This window comes from Sciurus carolinensis, chromosome 10 (assembly GCF_902686445.1).
Source record: "Sciurus carolinensis chromosome 10, mSciCar1.2, whole genome shotgun sequence".
NCBI classification, from domain to species: domain Eukaryota; kingdom Metazoa; phylum Chordata; class Mammalia; order Rodentia; family Sciuridae; genus Sciurus; species Sciurus carolinensis.
In genome coordinates this window covers 42,794,267-42,812,704 of record NC_062222.1, presented here as the reverse complement: position 1 = coordinate 42,812,704, position 18,438 = coordinate 42,794,267, and the positions used below count along the sequence as shown (strand labels likewise).

Genomic DNA, 18,438 nt, shown 5'->3' with positions numbered 1-18,438 from the left:
ATTCATATGTCTCTAGAAACCTGTTGATGTCTTCGAAATTTTCTATTTTGTTGGAGTATAGATTTTCAAAATAGCTTCTAATTATGTTTTGTATTTCAGTCGTGTCTGTTGTGATATTTCCTTGTTCATTCTGAATTTTAGTGATTTGGGTTTTCTCTCATCTTCTCTTTGTTAGTGTGGCTAAAGGTTTATCAATTTTGCTTATTTTTTCGAAGAACCAACTATTTATTTTGTCAATTTTTTGTATTGTTTCTTTCGTTTCAATTTCGTTGATTTCAGCTCTGAGTTTAACTATTTCCTGTCTTCTACTACTTTTGGTGTTGGTCTGTTCTTCTTTTCTAGGGCTTTGAGCTGTAGTGTTAGGTCATTTATTTTTTGAGTTTTACTTCTTTTATTAAATGTGCTCCATGAAATAAATCTTCCTCTAAGTACCGCTTTCATAGTGTCCCAGAGATTTTGATATGATGTTTCTTTGTTCTCGTTTACCTCTAAGAATTTTTTAATTTCCTTCCTAATATCTTCTGTTATCCATTCATCATATAGTAGCATATTGTTTAATCTCCAGGTGTTGGAGTAGTTTCTGTTTTTTACTCTTTCATTAATTTGTAACTTCAATCCATTATGATCTGATAGAATACAAGGTAGTGTCTCTATCTTCTTGTATTTGCTGACATTAGCTTTGTGGCATAATATATGGTCTATTTTAGAGAAGGATCCATGTGCTGCTGAGAAGAAAGTGTATTCGCTCTTGGTTGGATGGTATATTCTATAAATGTCTGTTAAGTCTAAATTATTGATTGTGTTATTGAGATCTATGGTTTCTTTGTTCAATTTTTGTTTGGAAGATCTGTCCAGTGGTGAAAGAGGCGTGTTAAATCACCTAGTATTACTGTGTTATGGTCTATTTGGTTTCTAAAATTGAGAAGGATTTGTTTGACATACATGGATAAGCCACTGTTTGGGGCATAGATGTTTATGATTGTTATATCTTGCTGATTTATGCTTCCCTTAAGCAGTATGAAATGTCCTTCTTTATCCCTTCTAACTAACATTGGCCTGAAGTCCACATTATCTGAAATGAGGATGGATACTCCAGCCTTTTTGCTGAGCCCATGTGCATGGTATGTTTTTCCCCATCCTTTCACCTTTAGTCTATGGGTATCTCTTTCTATGAGGTGAGTCTCTTGCAGGCAACATATTGTTGGATCTTTCTTTTTGATCCAATCTGACACTATATGTCTTTAATTGATCAGTTCAGGCCATTAACATTCAGGGTTATTATTGAGATATGATTTGTATTCCCAGTCATTTGGTTCATATTTAAAATTTTTGACACATCTTGGTTCCTCCTTTATTTGACAGTTCCTTTAGGATAATTCCTCCCTTTGCTGATTTGCTTCTTTGTTTTTTATCTCTTCCTCATGAAATATTTTGCTGAGAATGTTCTGTAATGCTGGCTTTCTTTTTGTAAATTCTTTTAGCTTTTGTTTATCATGGAATGATCTTATTTCATCGTCAAATTTGAAGGTAAGTTTTGCTGGGTATAAGATTCTTGGTTGGCATCCATTTTCTTTCAGAGCTTGAAAAATGTTGTTCCAGGCCCTTCTAGCCTTTAGGGTCTGGATTGAAAAATCTGCTGATATCCGTATTGGCTTCCCCCTGAATGTAATTTGGTTCTTTTCTCTCACAGCCTTTAAAATTCTGTCTTTATTTTGTATGTTAGGTATTTTCATTATAATGTGCCTTGGTGTGGGTCTGTTGTAATTTTGTGTATTTGGAGTCCTATAAGCCTCTTGGACTTGATCTTCCATTTCATTCTTCAGATTTGGGAAATTTTCTGATATTATTTCTTCAAATAGATTGTTCATTCCTTTGGTTTGTTTCTCTAAGCCTTCTTCAATCCCAATAATTCTCAAATTTGGCCTTTTCATGATATCCCATAGTTCTTGGAGATTCTGTTCATGATTTCTCACCATCTTCTCTGTTTGTTCAACTTTGTTTTCGAGGTTAAAATATTTTGTCTTCAATATCTGAAGTTCTGTCTTCCAGCTGTTCTATCCTATTGGTTATGCTTTCTATGGAGTTCTTAATTTGGTTTATTGTTTCCTTCATTTCAAGGATTTCTGTTTGTTTTTTTTTCAATATCTCTAACTCTTTATTGAAATGATCTTTTGCTTCCTGAATTTGCTCTGTTAACTGTCGATTGGTGCGATCGTTCAATGCCTGCATTTGCTCTTTCATCTCATCATTTGCTTCCCTAATCATTTTAATTATGTACATTCTGAACTCCCTTTCTGTCATTTCTTCTGCCATGCTGTCGTTGGATTTTATTGATGTAACATCTAGATTTGTTTGGGGCATTTTCTTCCCTTGTTTTCTCATATTGTTCAGGGATCAGTGGGTCATTAAGATGTTGCAGATTTCCTCTATCAACTTATAATGTCCCTGAAGATTGCTAGTATATCCCCTCTTATCCTTCAGTAGCCTGAAGTCTTGGAGGAGGTTGATAATGCAGAGCTCCACGAAGAAGCTGCCTCTCTAGGTGTGGTAACCCTCATGTGTCGTATATTCCCTGCTAGTGGGCAGAAGTGCCTCCACTTGTTGACCAATGGTCATCCAATGGGGAACTAGACTGTGGGCTGAGGCAAGGCCTGTTTGTGCCTATGTCTCTGGCTTTACCGTCCCTGTGGGAAAACCTCCCCCAGCCGGGAAGAGTCACTCGGTGGGGACGTCTCGCTGGTCAGTTGCCCTCCTAGAGGTTCCCCTCAATCTACAACTACCACCTGGGCTGGGCTGTCTTCCTCTGCAACGATCCCAGGGGCCCAGACCTACGTCCTGGGCCTGGGAGCTTCACCCTTCGCAGGCGAGTCTCCTTAGGCTGCCTCTCCCAGAGAATCTGCCCGCCGCCCTGGAAACTTCGCTCCGCTCCTAGGCGTGTCTCTGTGCAGTTCTTCCAGCAAGAAGCCACCTAGCTCTTGGGACCCTGCTCTGCACCAATCGCCTGGCTATGCAGCCCCTCCCCTGAGCCACCACCTGGAGCCCCGTACAATAGCTCCGAGACACAGAGACCCGCCACACACCTCCTCCTCCGGACAGCCGCCCGGTTCCCGACGCAGTCACTAGGAGTCCAAACAACTCACTTCAGGTCTCCTCCTCCCGCCAACCACCCGTAGCCCTAGGCAGTCACTCCAAGTCCAAGTGACCTGCCCTGTTCCTCCTCCTCCTCCTTGGGGTAGCCCCCCGGGTGTTCAGGAGCGGTGGCTTCGAGACCAGGTGACTCACCACGCTCCTCCTCCAGGCAGGCCACCGGTGTTCAGGAGCGGTCGCTTTTAGTCCAATCAACTCACCACTCGCCTCCTCCTCTGGCAACCGCCTGTGGTTCTGATGCAGTCACTCCCAGACTAAGCGTCCCACCACTCTCCTCCTCCAGGCAGGCCACCAGTGTTCTGGAGCAGCTGCTCCAAGTTCAAACAGCTCGTCACGCAGCTCCTCCTCCGGCAACCGCCCGCGGCTCTGATGCAGTCACTCCCAGGTCAAGTAACACGCCGCGCTCCTCCTCCTCCTCCGGGCAACCTCCCGGCACTCAGGAGCGCCCACTCTGAGTTCAAAGAGCTCACCACGCAGCTCCTCCTCTGGCAACCGCCCGTGGCTCTGATGCAGTCACTCCTAGACCAAGCGTCCTGCCGGGCCTCTCCTCCTCCTCCGGGCAACCCCCCGGTGTTCAGAAGCGGTTGTTCTGGGTCCAAACAGCTCACCACGCAGCTCCTCCCCAGGCAGCCGCCCGGAGCCCCAGCGGCTGCTCGAGTCCAAGCGCTATGCTGAGCCGCCTCCTCTACGATGATCCCAGTTGTCCGTGTTTACCGCTCCAGCGGGGGGAGGGGCGTCTCGCCGAGCAACTCTACTTCACAAATTCCCTGCGTTCCGGGGCTACCGCCCCATCCGGGACGCCTCCCCAACAGGAGAGACTCACCCGGCAGCTTTGAGTTGGTCCCAAGTCTCTCACTATCTCCTCTTTTGAATCTTGCGTCGTGGAGCAGCGTGAAATGCAGCTGACCTCTAGTCCGCCATCTTGGCCAGCCCCCCCAAATTTTTCTATGAAGCCATTTTCACCCGGGATTCAGTCTCCCACTGTTCGGGCCAGATAACTCCAGTGTTGTCCTTTATCACAATCTAAACCCCAGCAGGAGGAGCTCTTTTCTCATTTTTTTTGGTAGTTAGTGGGGAACTAGGAGGACATTTGCTGAGGGTGGCGATGTAATGAGAATCATGTTTTAGCAATGCAAATGTGTTGGGTGAGTTAGAAAAGGGAGTAAAAGATTAGAGGCAGAAAGTCTTTTCAAAATAGAGCACACAAGAGAAATAGATGCCTCCCGAGTAGGGAACACTACTGGGAATATTTAATATTTAGAATGATAAAAGAACATCTCAACAGAGTCTAATTATGTCAGAATGAAGTACAGGAAAAGATTAATTTAAAATTAATTCTAGAATATTACTACAGAAAAAAAATGAAATGAAACCAAACTTTGAAATAAAAGAAGCTTTCACACTGAGCCCACATTAAGAGCAGGAGCTCCCAGTCTTTCAATCCTTCCATCTCTGATCTCTGAGAAAGGTCACTGGATGAAACCAGATGTGCTTAGCCCTCTGCACCTGGATAAATCTCCACCTTTCAGAACATCTAATCAGGAAACTCAATAGTATTACCTGAACAGGGATTCACTTCAAAGCATGTCTTTTTAGAAAAGACTCTCTTAAAACTGAGGGCTTTGATCATCAGGGTGAGCCAATAGCTTACTTGACCATGATTCTATCATGAGAGCAACCTCAGGGTCAAATAGGAATTGGCAGTTCCTGTAGAATGGTCACAACTGTTGAACTACTATTTATGACATGCACATGTGAGGTTTTAAAGCCATCTTATCCACTTGCTATATTCATTTTTCCAAAGTAAAAGTAAGACTTGAAGAAAATTTCTATTTCTTCTGAAGTTCTAACCATCAGTATTAAATTTTTAAAAATGTTTACATATTAATTATTTATAAAGGTAATGAGTGAACTCTTACCATATTTACTGAGTACTCTCCAGGTGTAGAATGCTACTTAAAACAGGCCCTTGAGTAAAGTGAATGGACAAGGAAGCACCCATGACCTTGACCTTTCAATCCAAGCTGAGAGGAAACCCATGAAATGAACTAACTGAACCCTAGTCCCCTAAGCTTCCTCTGGACTCTCTCCTATGAGAATAGCTAAAAGAATTCAGCTACTTTTTCAGTTTCCAACACTAGCACAATTATAAACTGAGAATTTAGCATCTTAAGGCAGTCCTTGGTTATCCCCTAGAAGACTCATTCTTCTGCCTATGCAATCCCCTGCAGTCCACACAGGTCTATATTCATTCTCATCTTCCTGGAGCTGCAGGCTGCATGCCTAACTCTACCTATTTCCACTCCAATAGTTGGTGATGGACAGTCAGAAGACCCAGCTCAATCTCCAGAGAAAAGCTATAATTAAAACCAAACCCTTACTATTTCTTAAGAGAGCTTCTAGAAAAAAAATCTCACTATACCTTTCAGCCCCATTTAAGTCTTCACCAAAACTCCAATCTTCCCAACATATCAACTTTCACTGAGTCTAAACTGTCTGCATCCTCTACTCTGATTCACCCTTCTCTATATGAACTCCTAGTCCTCTTCAACAAGCTCTGTTGTTGAAAGTCTGTTATTTAGAGAGTCCCCTTTGCCCTTAACTCTTTCCTGGACATTTTCTACCTTTTTGCTCTAATTGATTACTGGCTATACTGTTAACTCGGGACTGGGCTTTTACCTACATCCAAATATCACAGAACCTGGAGAAGGGATGGGAGTTCTAATTCTCTCACGGATGCTTCTGAACAATTTTGGTTTCTGACTCCCTTTATAAGCTCAACTCCTTTGAAAAACAAGGTAAGGCACTAAAGATAGACACACTATTGTTCCTGTAAAAGAGTTTTTTAACCAGTCCCAGGTCTCTCCCCTGATTCCCCATTCAAAGATGATCCGCAAATGGGCTTACTTCCTCATACCACTACTTTGCCCCTAACTATCAATGACTTAGACATTCATGGGAATGATCCATCCAATTTCCAATATCTTTCCCTTTTCACTTCCAAAAATGTTTTCCTCCATCTCACTTTAGCACTCACTCCCCCATCATTTAAAAAAAAAAAAAAATTCACTGCTTACAAAATTTTGGTCCCAGTATACACTACCCCAAATACTATTACCTATCTTTGTAGCTTTTCAAATTTACTGTAGTGTCTCACTTCACCTGCTTCAAGACAGACAATCCATTTACCCCAGCGCTCTTTTAGAGAACATAAACTCCCCAGAGATTTTCTCTCCTCCTTGCTACATTCAGAGTCCATGACCTACCATGCTATTCATTTGGGAAATCCCCAAATATAGTTCAGTCCTCCCCTTCACCTTCACTGCCTCTGCACCAAAGCAACTGAGTGTGACGGGAGAAAAGCAAACAAATGATGACTGGGCTCTGCAAAAATTTATGACTCCAAATCTCAAGTGAGCTTTCATTACTGCCCAGCATCCCTACTCAATATGCTTACTGTCCTAGAAGAGTATTTTAACTCTCTCTCTTTAAACCTCTAGATCTTCTTTCTCAGCTGATGGTACCACTTGTTATATTACTTAGTAGAGTAATCCAGAATGACTTCATATTTCCAAAATCAAATTTTCTGACCTATTTGTATCTGTATATCCATTCTCCTCCTTCTTTCCTATTAAAATAAATGAATTGGTAAAGATTAGCAAAGGCAACTTTGAATAATAAACAGGAGGACATAATTCTAAATATCAATATATATTATAAAGCTACAGTAGTTAAGAGAATTACATATTGGCACAAAGACAGACAAATGGACAGAACAAAGTCCAGCAACAGACAAAATGAGGACATTCATCTGTTTCATGAAGAAGGTGGCACTGCAGTACAGAGCTTTTAATAAAATCAGATAAATAAATATACAGGTAGAAAAAATCATCTTGAACTCTGATTTATACCATACTAAAATTAAATATAAAATTAGATATACTAAATACTAAAATTAAATATAAAATTAGATATACTAAATACTAAAATTAGATATAAAAGTAAAGCAATAAGACTTTTGGAGAAAAAAAACCTGTTATGATCATGAGGTAGGCAGAAATATCTTAAATAGGATGTAAAAAGAAAAAGAATGTAAATGGATTATGATAAAATTTAAACTTACCAAAATGAACAAAAAACATTGAAAGTGAATAAGCAGGCTGGAGTGGAAGAAGATATTTGCAATATAAATATATAACAAAGGAACAGAATAGAATTACCACAAATCAGTAAGGAGAAAACAATCACATTAAGAGAAAAGAGGCTAAAGACTTGAATGAATGCTTCTTAAAATGAGATATCCAAATGGTCATAAAACTATATGAAGACACACAAGTTCATTAATTATCAGGGAAAGGAAAATTTAAAACAGTAATGGACTACCAGTGCAAAATGACCAGAAAGACTAAAATGAAAAAAGACAATACCAAATGCTGACAAGGATGTGAAGTAAATGGAACTCCCCATACAATAGCTAGTGACAGTGTAAACTGGTAGCATCACTTTGGAAACTGTTAGGTAATATTTACAAAAACTGAACATGTACATTCCCTATAGCCCAGCAATTCCACTTCTTGATAAGTATCCAAGAAAAATGCATACATGTGTTTACCAAAAAACATACAGAAGCATGTTTATGGCAGCACTATTCATAATAGCACAAAACTGGAAAGAACCAAATATCTATAAACAGTAGAATGGATAAACTGTAGTATATTTATACAAAGGAACACTATTTAATGCTGAGAATGAATAAATTGTATTCACAGACAACACCATGGAAAAGTTTTATAAACATGATGTTAAAAGAAGTCAGACATAAAATAGTACCTTCACTTTAATTCCATTCATATAAAGTTCAGAAATAGACAAAATTATTCTAAGGTGTTAGAAGTCAGGAGAGTGATTATCCTTGGCAAAGTGCAGCAGTTGAGTAGGGGTATGTTTTAAGTGAAATGAATTTATCAAATATCCTGGCACACTGTTGGAGTTACCTTTGTATTTGTTAAAATGATCATCAGAGTATTTCAATTGGGCTAAATAAAAAACAGAATAGAAAAACCACAAAATTATTGTTAAAGATATGAATTTAGTTCAGACTGCCCATCTTCCCTGTTCTGTATGCTTCAATAAACACATGTCTAAATTTCACAAAACTTTTCACTCTGAAGCCTTCATTATGTTCTCTTTTAAGAAGAAATGCTGCCATTTCTCCATGTCATTATTTGCAGCGTGTCATTATTTTCTTAAAAAAAAAAAAAAAGAAAATTACCTTGAAATAAACCCAACCAATGCAGCCACTTTCCCAGGCAAACTTTTGTCTCACCAGGTCAACATTCAACACCGAGAGTGCTGTTTCTCAAAGTCCAATGACCAGAACGTCTTTATAATTAACATCTCTTGGAATCTGTTGTCACATCTATATAAAATGCAAGTAACAGTCACAGCTATCTCCATAGAGTTGTCATAATCATTAAATGAGAAAACGTGCATAAGACACATTATCCCAGAACATAGTGACTGCTCAGTAGATGCTACCATTTAATACTAACACTCTTAATTTATTACCAGAGTGTTATCATCACGATAACCTGACATGCTCATTAAATTCCTGGTGATTTCTGGATTCAGTTCTAGACCTACTGAAGCTGAATCACTGATTAAGTGCAGAGATCTGCATTTTAACTAGCATTTTGATGATTCTTTTTGCACACTCCAATTGGAGAATGACCATCTGGAGATTAGGGCTTGCTCCTTATCTGCTCCTCACAGCTCCAACACAACAGTCTGAACACAGTTGATGCTTACTCATGGGCTAATTGATATTCAATACTGCTGGACTGGTATGATGAATTTTTAAAAGAATTTGGAATTTGTTATAGATGTGTACAGTCAAAAAAAGTTTTTTTTACATTTTGACCACAGCAAAATATTATGGAAGGGCTGTTTTGTTAAATAGTATTAAAGTAAATTTAGCTTCTATCATTTCAACTCTTCTTTTGTCATGTGAAGATATTTGAATACTCTTACATTTCAATAACCTCTTTTTCCCCTTGAAATAATTCAGTCCATTTGAAATTTTATTGCTTCCTTTTTTGCTTAGAGGATCCAGAAAGGCTAGACATGTGCTCATAGAGAGGATAAATGACCATATTCTCTGGGCCCTGTAGTATTAATATTAAGCCTGGAGCTAAGTTTCTATAACCACTTTCTTTTTTACATCTGTGTTCATTTAAAGGAAAGTTCCAGCAATTTGTTTAAAAGGAAAACTAGAGGTGAAATGTCTTTAACTGTTAATTTAAATAGAAATTTAAATCAAGTAACACAAGATATTTGAACTTTCTGTCCAGAGAACAGTAATACAACTTGTTGCACTGAATAGAAAGTTTTACTATGAAAAGAAATCTTCTTATTAAATGTTTGCATTGAGAGTATAGAAGAGTCAACCTCTGACCAAAGAGAAAAATTAGGAATTATTTCCAGCTTAATTTGTTTCATCTTAAGCAAACATGAATATCAAAAGATTAGAACCTCAATATCTTATCAGTGCAAGATATTTTTCTTGTTTGGTGAAAAAACCCTGAACATACACTTTATTGTGAAAAATATACTCATACAATTTAATAACATATTTTTCAAGTACTGTTGGCTATCTGCACAAATTTCAGTTTTATAAATTAGAAGAAGAGGTCTAGTGAGGCTATATGACACATTCATTTCATGAGCTAAATATAAGTATGGTTGAGATTAAACATGAAGAACTTGACCTCCAGGCCACCAGATGGACTTCTTGTTTTCCAGCCAACAATCTGTTCCATTGTAAATATCAAATGCCCTTGACTTTATAATGCATAATTAACCTTTAAGTTGACTCAGAAGTACATACAGTGGGATTCCTCTCTAAGGATGTTTTTTTTTTGTTTGTTCGTTTTTCTAGCAGTGATGGTAAGTTTTGACAGTTTGCTAATCAGTGGAAATTATGCTGTAAGCAAAAGTCTTTGCAAGACAGAGATTCCTAAAAAATACCATAGTCTTTATTTTTCCAAGGGATACTGGCTACTCCTATAGGATCCAATTCCAAGAACAACTTCAGTAAAGCAAGAGTTCCCTGTCCTGCAACTGAAATCGCAAGGCCCATAGAGTGAAACTATTAAGGTTTCTTTTCTACCTCTATCCAGAAGTAGTTTGATTCCTGGTTCTCCTGCTTTCTCTCCATTCTAGACTGAACTGGCACAATGAAATCAGTTACAGTAACCTATATCCTGATCGGATAGAGCAAAAATATGAAAATGTGTGAACACCTTAATTAAGTGGAAGATTTGGCTATTTAGGAAAACAATGGCAATATTAAGAACACTTAAGCATTCAAATAACCTGAGCATTGTTACTCAGAAAATTGTTAGTTCTGTGAGAAGCAGTAAAAAACTTCAGGACTCTCATTTCTGCTGAGTATTTACCATGAACTTTCTTGCATTTTGAGAACTGCCTTGGCAATTAAATATGGCCTCATAGTGACGCCACAAGAGGAAAAAATTAACCATCAAAGACCCAAGCAGAGTCCTATACGCAATGATCAGATTTTACATTACCTTCCATCTGTTGTTGTGACCCCCTTTCTCTTTGTGGTGACCTGTGACTTTCATCATTCAATTCTAGATTTAAGAACAAGCAAGAGTTGTAGAAAATTTTGGGCTGTGCTTCTTATCACTGATGACCAGTGTGAATTTTTTTTTCGGGGGGTTGGGCGTTACTGAGGATTGAACTCAAGGGCACTCGACCACTGAGGCACATCCGCAACACTATTTTATATTTTATTTAGAGACAGGGTTTCACTGCGTTGTTTAGCACCTCGCTCTTGCTAAGGCTGGCTTTGAACTCAGGAAACTCCTGCCTCAGGCTCCTGAGCCAATGGGTTTACGGGCGTGCGCCACCGCATCATCAGGCGACCAGTATGAATCCTGTGACACCAGAAAGCAAAACTGAGCATACTTTAAAGTCAGAATAAACTTGGAATCGGTACTGCTTCTGGAGTTCTCTGGTTGGTGGAGGAGTGTTACAGTCCTGACCTCATTCAAAAGCTCACAGCTGGCTCTGATCCTAAGGAAAACGAGATGACTACTGACTAGATGATCAAGATTCATTAAACAGGGCATTAATGTTTAATGCCATGCCCCAATACCGTACATCATTCATTCATTCATCCATTCAGTTGTTCCCCATACTTTGTTACGTCCTTAAATTAAGAGCTGGATCTTAATCAAATGCTTAATATTTCTCCAAGGAATATATATAAGAATAATACTTACTTTCCAGTAATGAACTGACTCCTGGATGGTGTGCAAATGGGCTGGACATAGTAGTTCTCCAGTTTAACTCCTTCAGCTGCAAGCTTGTCAAGAGTGGGTGTCTTTATCTCAGATCCATGGTAACCCACATCTCTAAATCCCTGGTCATCTGCCAGGATGAAAATGAGATGGGGCTGGGAGGTGGCAGTCGTGCTGGGCTCAGGTCTTTCTCCAGCTTGAACTCGCAGGGACCCTTCTTCCTCGTCCTCTAAGCCCTGGCCCCAGGACAGGTAACCATAGGTGAGGAGGCTGAGGACCCAGAAGCCTGCAAGAGCACCCATAGCTAGCATTTTTCCAGGCCAGAGCCAGACCTGTTGAGGTGGAGGAGGTGGAGGCTGCGGAGGCGGAAGCTCCGCACGGCCCCTGGGGGCCATTCACTCGGGTCCAAGCTGAGACTCCACGCGCAAAATCCAGCACCCCGCGCCGCCGCTGGCGCACACATGCACGCAGGAAGGTACACCCAACAGACCGCGAAGGGTCTCCACCTGGCAAGTAATCCTGTGCTCTTCTCAACTGTCACCCCTTCCCACAACTTTAATCTTCTAATAAGGATGACTTAATAGATAGGACGTCCGGAAACCTAGGAAAGACCGCTCTTCTCCATCGGATTTCACTTTTTCCTTCTTCTCGCTTCCTAGAGTAGCTTCCACAGAAAAAAAGTTAATATTTCCGCTCAAAAGTTCTCGGGAGCGAAAAGGAAACAAATAGGGACCAGATAATCACACTGGATAGGTCCATTTAGTAACAGAGCGTCTTCCACGTTGTGGAGTCAGTTTGAACCAGGCGCGCACGCACGGAGGGTGATGAGGTTGGCAGTATGTTCGGTGGTCCCAACACCTGGAAAGCACTGCAAAGTTGAGCCGCTGCGTCTTGCTTTTATCCCGGCAAATGAGCAATTGCCAGGAGCGAACCGGCTTCCCGATCACCTTCACTTTCCCAGGGCTCTGTGTTTCCCGATTCTCCTAGGCGTTTGCCAATCTTCCCAACACTCACCAGGCGGCGAAGTGAGAAAAAAGCCGTTTCCTGATTCCCTTCTGCCGCTAACCACCCGCTTCTCTGCAGGCATTTGGGGGCAGATTCCTTCTCCCGGCTGCAGCAGCGCGTGGGGAGCGAGGCAGGGTCCCGGCCGGGTGGCCTGTCTACACCGGGCCCACTTGCTCGCCGCGGGCTGGTGCATCCAGCGGAGGCGCTGTACCCTGCTTGCGTTTTCTGGGCTAACTTATTTAGTTTTGGCTCTCAGAGTTCTTTTGCCTCCTCCCTCTTTTCTCGCCAGTGAATCATAGAATAGTACTTTCTTCCTTTGGTCCCCCAGGAAGAGGGGGAAGGGGGAAGGCCGGTTTAGAGGCTCAGTCTTTCCTTTTTTCTTTTCCTGGAGGATGGACGATAGAAGGAAACCTTTTACTAGAGGGAGACCTGCGTGCTGCCGGAGCCTTAAGGGACCCCGAGGGTAGCTAGGGCTGCTGCTTCTCAAGAGGGTCGCCTGCTGCACCCCATCGCCGGGAGACGGGGAAGGACTCGGCGGGAGTCGGGAAGAGTAAAGCAGACGCTTCTCCACAAGTCTGAATGAAGTGCTCTCTCGCATCCAGAACTTTTCTATCTTCTGGAGGGAGTGAGAGAAGAGCATGAGAATCAACAAATTGCAAAGCGTACTCTTTTCCTTTTTCCACTTCAGGTTTTCTTTGACCAGTCCCTTTCTCCCCTGCCATCCCCCGCCCCCCAGCCATTATTTCTCTTCCTTTTCTCCCCGCCCCTTTTTTTGAACAGTCGCAACTGCAACTTTTTGAGTTGAATTTCTTCTCTCAATAGCTGGCCTTTACCGCCTGACTTACTCATTAAATTCTTCCTAAGTGAAATATTAAAACTGCCCGCTTCTCTTTTTCCTCTTTCCAAACTTAACCCACAGGGTACCTCCAGCCAAGAACGTGGAGAGGAAGAGGAGTTAACGTTTCACCCTCAAGACCCACGAGTCCAGTCTGCAATTCTGCAGTCAAGAAGTCAGAGCTTCTTATGCAGTAATTTGGGGAGCTTAATTTTTCTCCTTTTCCTTTCTTACTTTCTTCCTTCTCTGTCTCAACACCCAAAGTTTGTCTTCACTGAGAAGATAGTCCTGCTTTTACTAGAGTCATTGAGTTTTTAAGCTCAAAGGCAGGAAACGGATTTATGGCATCTCTTTTATAGAAGAGAGACATATCATTGCCAAGAGTCACCAAGACACACGCCCCACACGCAATTTTTTCGACGTTATTTATTGAACACCTACTGTAGGCTGCCTCTTGTTAGAGTTTCTCAATTGACTAAAGAATAAAACTGGGTTTCATTTAGCCATTTAGTTTTAATTCTTTTATGTTACTAAAGATCCTCTTGAGAACTTTATGAAATGGAAACTTAACTTTGGAAGACACAATGAAGCTCCATGAAATTAATTTTGCTAACATGCCTTCTGCTAGTCTTCGCTTTTTTTCTGAAGCCATTCTGATGTCTGGGGAGAGATGGTAGTTTTAGAACACATGTTTGGAAATGTTTAGTAATTTTGTTTAAATTTGCAAATATGTAATGAGAGTACTGAGTATCATGGGACTGAAAAGTACTAAGAAGTAGGACTCAATTGTTTGCAGTTGCTTGGTCCCCAAAGCAACAATGTTCAAAGGATTAATCCATTGATGAATTCATAATCTGAATGGGCAATTAGGAGGTGGTAGAGATGACAGCTGGAGGGAGTGGGTTCTTGGGGACTGTATCTTGTCCTAGGCCCCTTTCTCTCTCCCTCTCTCTCTCTCTCTTCCCTCCTAAGAGATAAGTAGCTTTCCCCTGCCATAGCCTTCCACCATGATGTTCTGCCTTGCCTCAGGCCCAGTGCAATGGAGTAAGCATGGATTGAAACCTGTAGCCAAAATAAATCTTTCCTTCTTTGTTTATGTTAGGTATTTTGGTCACAGCAATGAAGAGTTCATTAACACTTTAACAAGTGACATATTACAAGAAATGTCCATTTTTCTGTGCAAGATGGAGAGACATTTTCCAGTTTAGATTTCCAGCAAGAGCAAAAAATAAAAAGTCAACATTTATTGAATATTTACTACATGCTAACCATAGCACTCTATATACTGATATACTCATGTACATACATACATATATCTGTTTTATAATGTTTACATAGTGCTTTACATACTTTAACTCTTTTCCTTCTCCATCAATCTTATGGAATATTCTTCCATCCGACAGTATTTGAAGAACTGAGCCAGTGCTAGAGACTGGGAACATTGGTGAACTAAACAGTCTCAGCTCTTGATGGAAACTACACCATGGTGGGGAAGAAATATAGGGATCAACTTATCACCCCTGACTCCAATGTTGTGCATGAAGTAAGTATTCTTCAAAATTCAAAGAAATTTTATAACAAAGAAAGCTGACTTAAGCTGAGTGTGGTTAGTAGGTGAGGTAGTTCAGGGAAGTGACATTTCAACTGAGGGAATATTACTTTGTTATCTACTTTTTGCAGAAAATTTAGATTTACAAATCTTCCTGACTTTGAAACCCCTACTTTTCAAAAGATACTCTTCCTGCAAATGGGCTTTAAAATCTTTCTTTACACAAATCACAGAGTGAACACTGCTGGCAGAGTTAGGACTGTATCCCCACATAAGTCGTGCAGACCCTCCACACTCAGGATGTAAGAACAAACTTCAAGTTGGAAGAAGCCATTTCTGGAGTAAACCAGACTAATACTAAAGGAGACTAAGAACTATTTATCTAGTAAAAGAGCCAAGAAACAAGAATGGTCATTCCATGGTAGAACAAATAAGATGTGACTCAGAGGAGAATTGAGGTCAACTGGAGGCCCTACTCACTGTAGGTCAGGCTTATTTTAACATCCCTTTGGAAAACAGAGAATGAAACTGGAGGTTGTTGAATGCCCTATGCTTTAATGTATGTATGTGTATATGTATTTTACGTATATAAATTTTGCATTTCTCTTTATAGAATTGAGTTTCATGCCTCTAAGCATGGTTTTGCCATCATGAACTCTCAAATTCAAGTACCTCTACCATTTAATAGTGTTTTACTGATTTTAGAATCAACATTTTGGTGTTCAGTTTCTCTTACAGAATCCTATCTTGGATTTATTTCAGCTTGAATATGTGCACACTGCAAACACACCCCTGATGTATGACTGACATTTGGGAAGGAGGAGAAGTTAAAAGAAGTGCATTTCAGGTAAAAGAAACTAGGAGATCAGCTAGCTGAAGACATGATTGTATTGGAGGAGATGGAAAATGATGATAGGAAGTTCAGGTGACATCAGATATGGAGGGGCTGTGTAAAGGTATAAAGAGCTGTAACTTGATTCCAGGGATGTTAGGAGTAATGAAGTCTTATGAATATAAGATATAACATGATAAAATATTTTAGTGATAAACTTATAGGGAAATGGTATGATGTCTTACTAGGCCTTCCTTCAAAAAAATTTTTTTTCAGGTATATATAATTTGTAAGCTAAAGTAATTCTGTCTATGCATTCTGGAGGGTTGCAGAAAATGTAATTTTTATGGTGAGATTTAATATGAATGTTTCAAAGAAATATTATTCAGTTTTGCATTTTACTGCCTGTCTCTGATAAGTAAGAAATGGCCTGCTTCAATCCATCAGAGTTTGAAGAGTTGTAATTTTACTTGGAGAGAACTGAATCTATTGACTTTTTAAAAATGTTATTACCATAAGACATAATGAAAATAGAGGAAATTTCAGTACACTTTCAAGGAGAGATTTGAGGGAATAAAGTCTAGAATCATATAACTGTCTTAACATCTAAAATTTGCATAGCAATATATTCCTTGGGTTAAAGAACTATGCTTTGATTGTATTATATGACTGGAGAGTGGCATTCATGAAACTTTAAAAGAATGAATCATTTAAGGGTCCAAAAGAGTAAGGGACCCAAACTGGACCTTGTTTGATTGGATAATAGAGAAAGAAAGACAGAAGAGTAGGGTAAATTGGGAGATGGTCAATACCAGAAAGAGACAATCTGAATAAGACACTCTGTGTTAACCTGGGCCACCCTTAGGGTACTGGGTGCCCAGGGTTGGAAGGTTAAGTGAAAAGGTGAGTGTAAGAAGCTCATCATTGAATGAGAAGTTAAGAAAACCAGAAACAGGCAGTAAAATACATAGCTGAATAATATTTCTTTGAAACATTCATGTTAAATCTCATCGTAAAAGTTATATTTCCCGAAACCCTCCAGTATACATGAACAGAAGTGCTTTTGCTTATGAATCATATATACCTAAAAAAAGGTTTTTGAAGGAAGGCCTACTAAGACATAATGCCTGCCGCACTATTTCCCTTTCTTCTGGTGGTATTTATTTTCAACTTAACAGGTAATCAGACACTTAGGAGATACATTAGAATTTTAAATATAGGTTTTAAAAAAAGAGAAAATATAGTCAAATTTTTACAACCACGAAAAATGTGTAAAACCCAGCTGATTCTTGATTAGGATTATAAGTACATTAAATATTTAAAAGTGAAGGAATGTCACCACATTTAGCTTAATGCCTGAATAGTCTGAAAGGGATGTTGATCCTAGCATGATCATCTTGACGGACTCCCCTGTTAATAAACTCTTTAATGAGTTATGGCACTAAGGCTGCTTTGAGCTATTAAATAATCACAGGCAACATGAGTTTTTTGGATCAGATCAAATAGGATGATTTGGTAATTGTTAGGTTTTGTTTGCTTCCATTTTGGAGGGAAGTTTGGATACAAACAAATAATTTGTGAAGAAAAGAAAAATGTGGTAGCAACTAATGTTTCTATAATGTCTATATTTAACAACCAAAATAGCAAGGTTTTTGATATTAGAAACTTAGAAAATCTTAACTGTCAAAGAGCCCCTTCTTGCATTCAACAAACACCTTTATCTGAAAGCTTAATTTTAAAGAATATTTTTATAATGGAAAAATATGATAATTTCTACAATTTAGAAATCTATTTCTATTTGCTTAAATTGTAAACTGAATTCTATATTATTATTTATATAGCAATTTTCTGCTTAGAATACCAATTTTTAAACCTGGCTGCCGATTATAATTCCTTAGGTTAATTGACACAATCATTAGTTTTTCCTAATAAAATAATACCTGCTATAGGCAGGTATTATCTGTGAGTTAAAAAAATGAGAAAAATAGAGCTCTTAAATGTTGAAATATGGACAAATGAGGCAGGGTTGAAAAGGAAATAGGACTTTAACTCAGAATCTATAAAAAAAGAACGAATAATTGTCAGATATAAATGTTAGAAAAAACTAAATGAGATGTGTGTAGAAGTTTTATAAAGAAATGAATATATTTATAGTGGGAGATAAAGAAAACAGAATGAATGTGTTTGATTAAACTTTTTTTTTCAAAACTGAGGGATAAGTTTTGTAAAGATGGTTAAAATAAGAGAGAACCATACTGTCCATTTGATAGCTAGGACCTTACTTATTCACTATTTGCTTCATTTTTCTCCTCTGCAAAATAGGTGTAATAATAATACCTAGTTTATGGTGTCACACATAAGCTACCATCAATTAATACTATTTAACAAACCACCCCAATACTCAATGTTTTAAAGCATTAACAGTTTCTTCTTATAAATCTGAGCATTGGGTCTACTCTGCTCTGTGTTTCCCACATCCTCCTGGAAACAGAAAGGCAGACACATGTTTTTTGCAATGGTTAAAGCCCAAAGGAAAAAAACTTAACTGAGGAAGTACTTGGCAAGACTCGGCTTTATCTGCTTATATCCCATTAAACAAAGCAAATTGTGTGATTAAGCCCAAAACCAATGGTAGGGGATAAATTCTTCCTAGGATGAGTCCATGTAAAATCTATGGATGCAAGAAGTGGTGAAGAATTGGAGCTGATAATTAAATCCACCAGAGTTGTTTTGAGAAGTAAGTGAG

At 39.3% G+C, this 18,438-nt stretch overlaps 1 protein-coding gene across 1 annotated transcript in view; it reads right to left on the bottom strand.

Moving 5' to 3' along the window:
* Arsj (arylsulfatase family member J) overlaps positions 1-12,465 on the bottom strand; it is an 89,661-nt gene extending 77,196 nt beyond the window's left edge. Inside the window, exon 1 of the mRNA XM_047566950.1 lies at positions 11,454-12,465. Coding sequence (XP_047422906.1) covers positions 11,454-11,866 — 413 coding nt within the window. The 5' untranslated portion in view covers positions 11,867-12,465. The remainder of the gene's footprint in view (positions 1-11,453) is intronic.
* Positions 12,466-18,438: the final 5,973 nt, after the last annotated feature.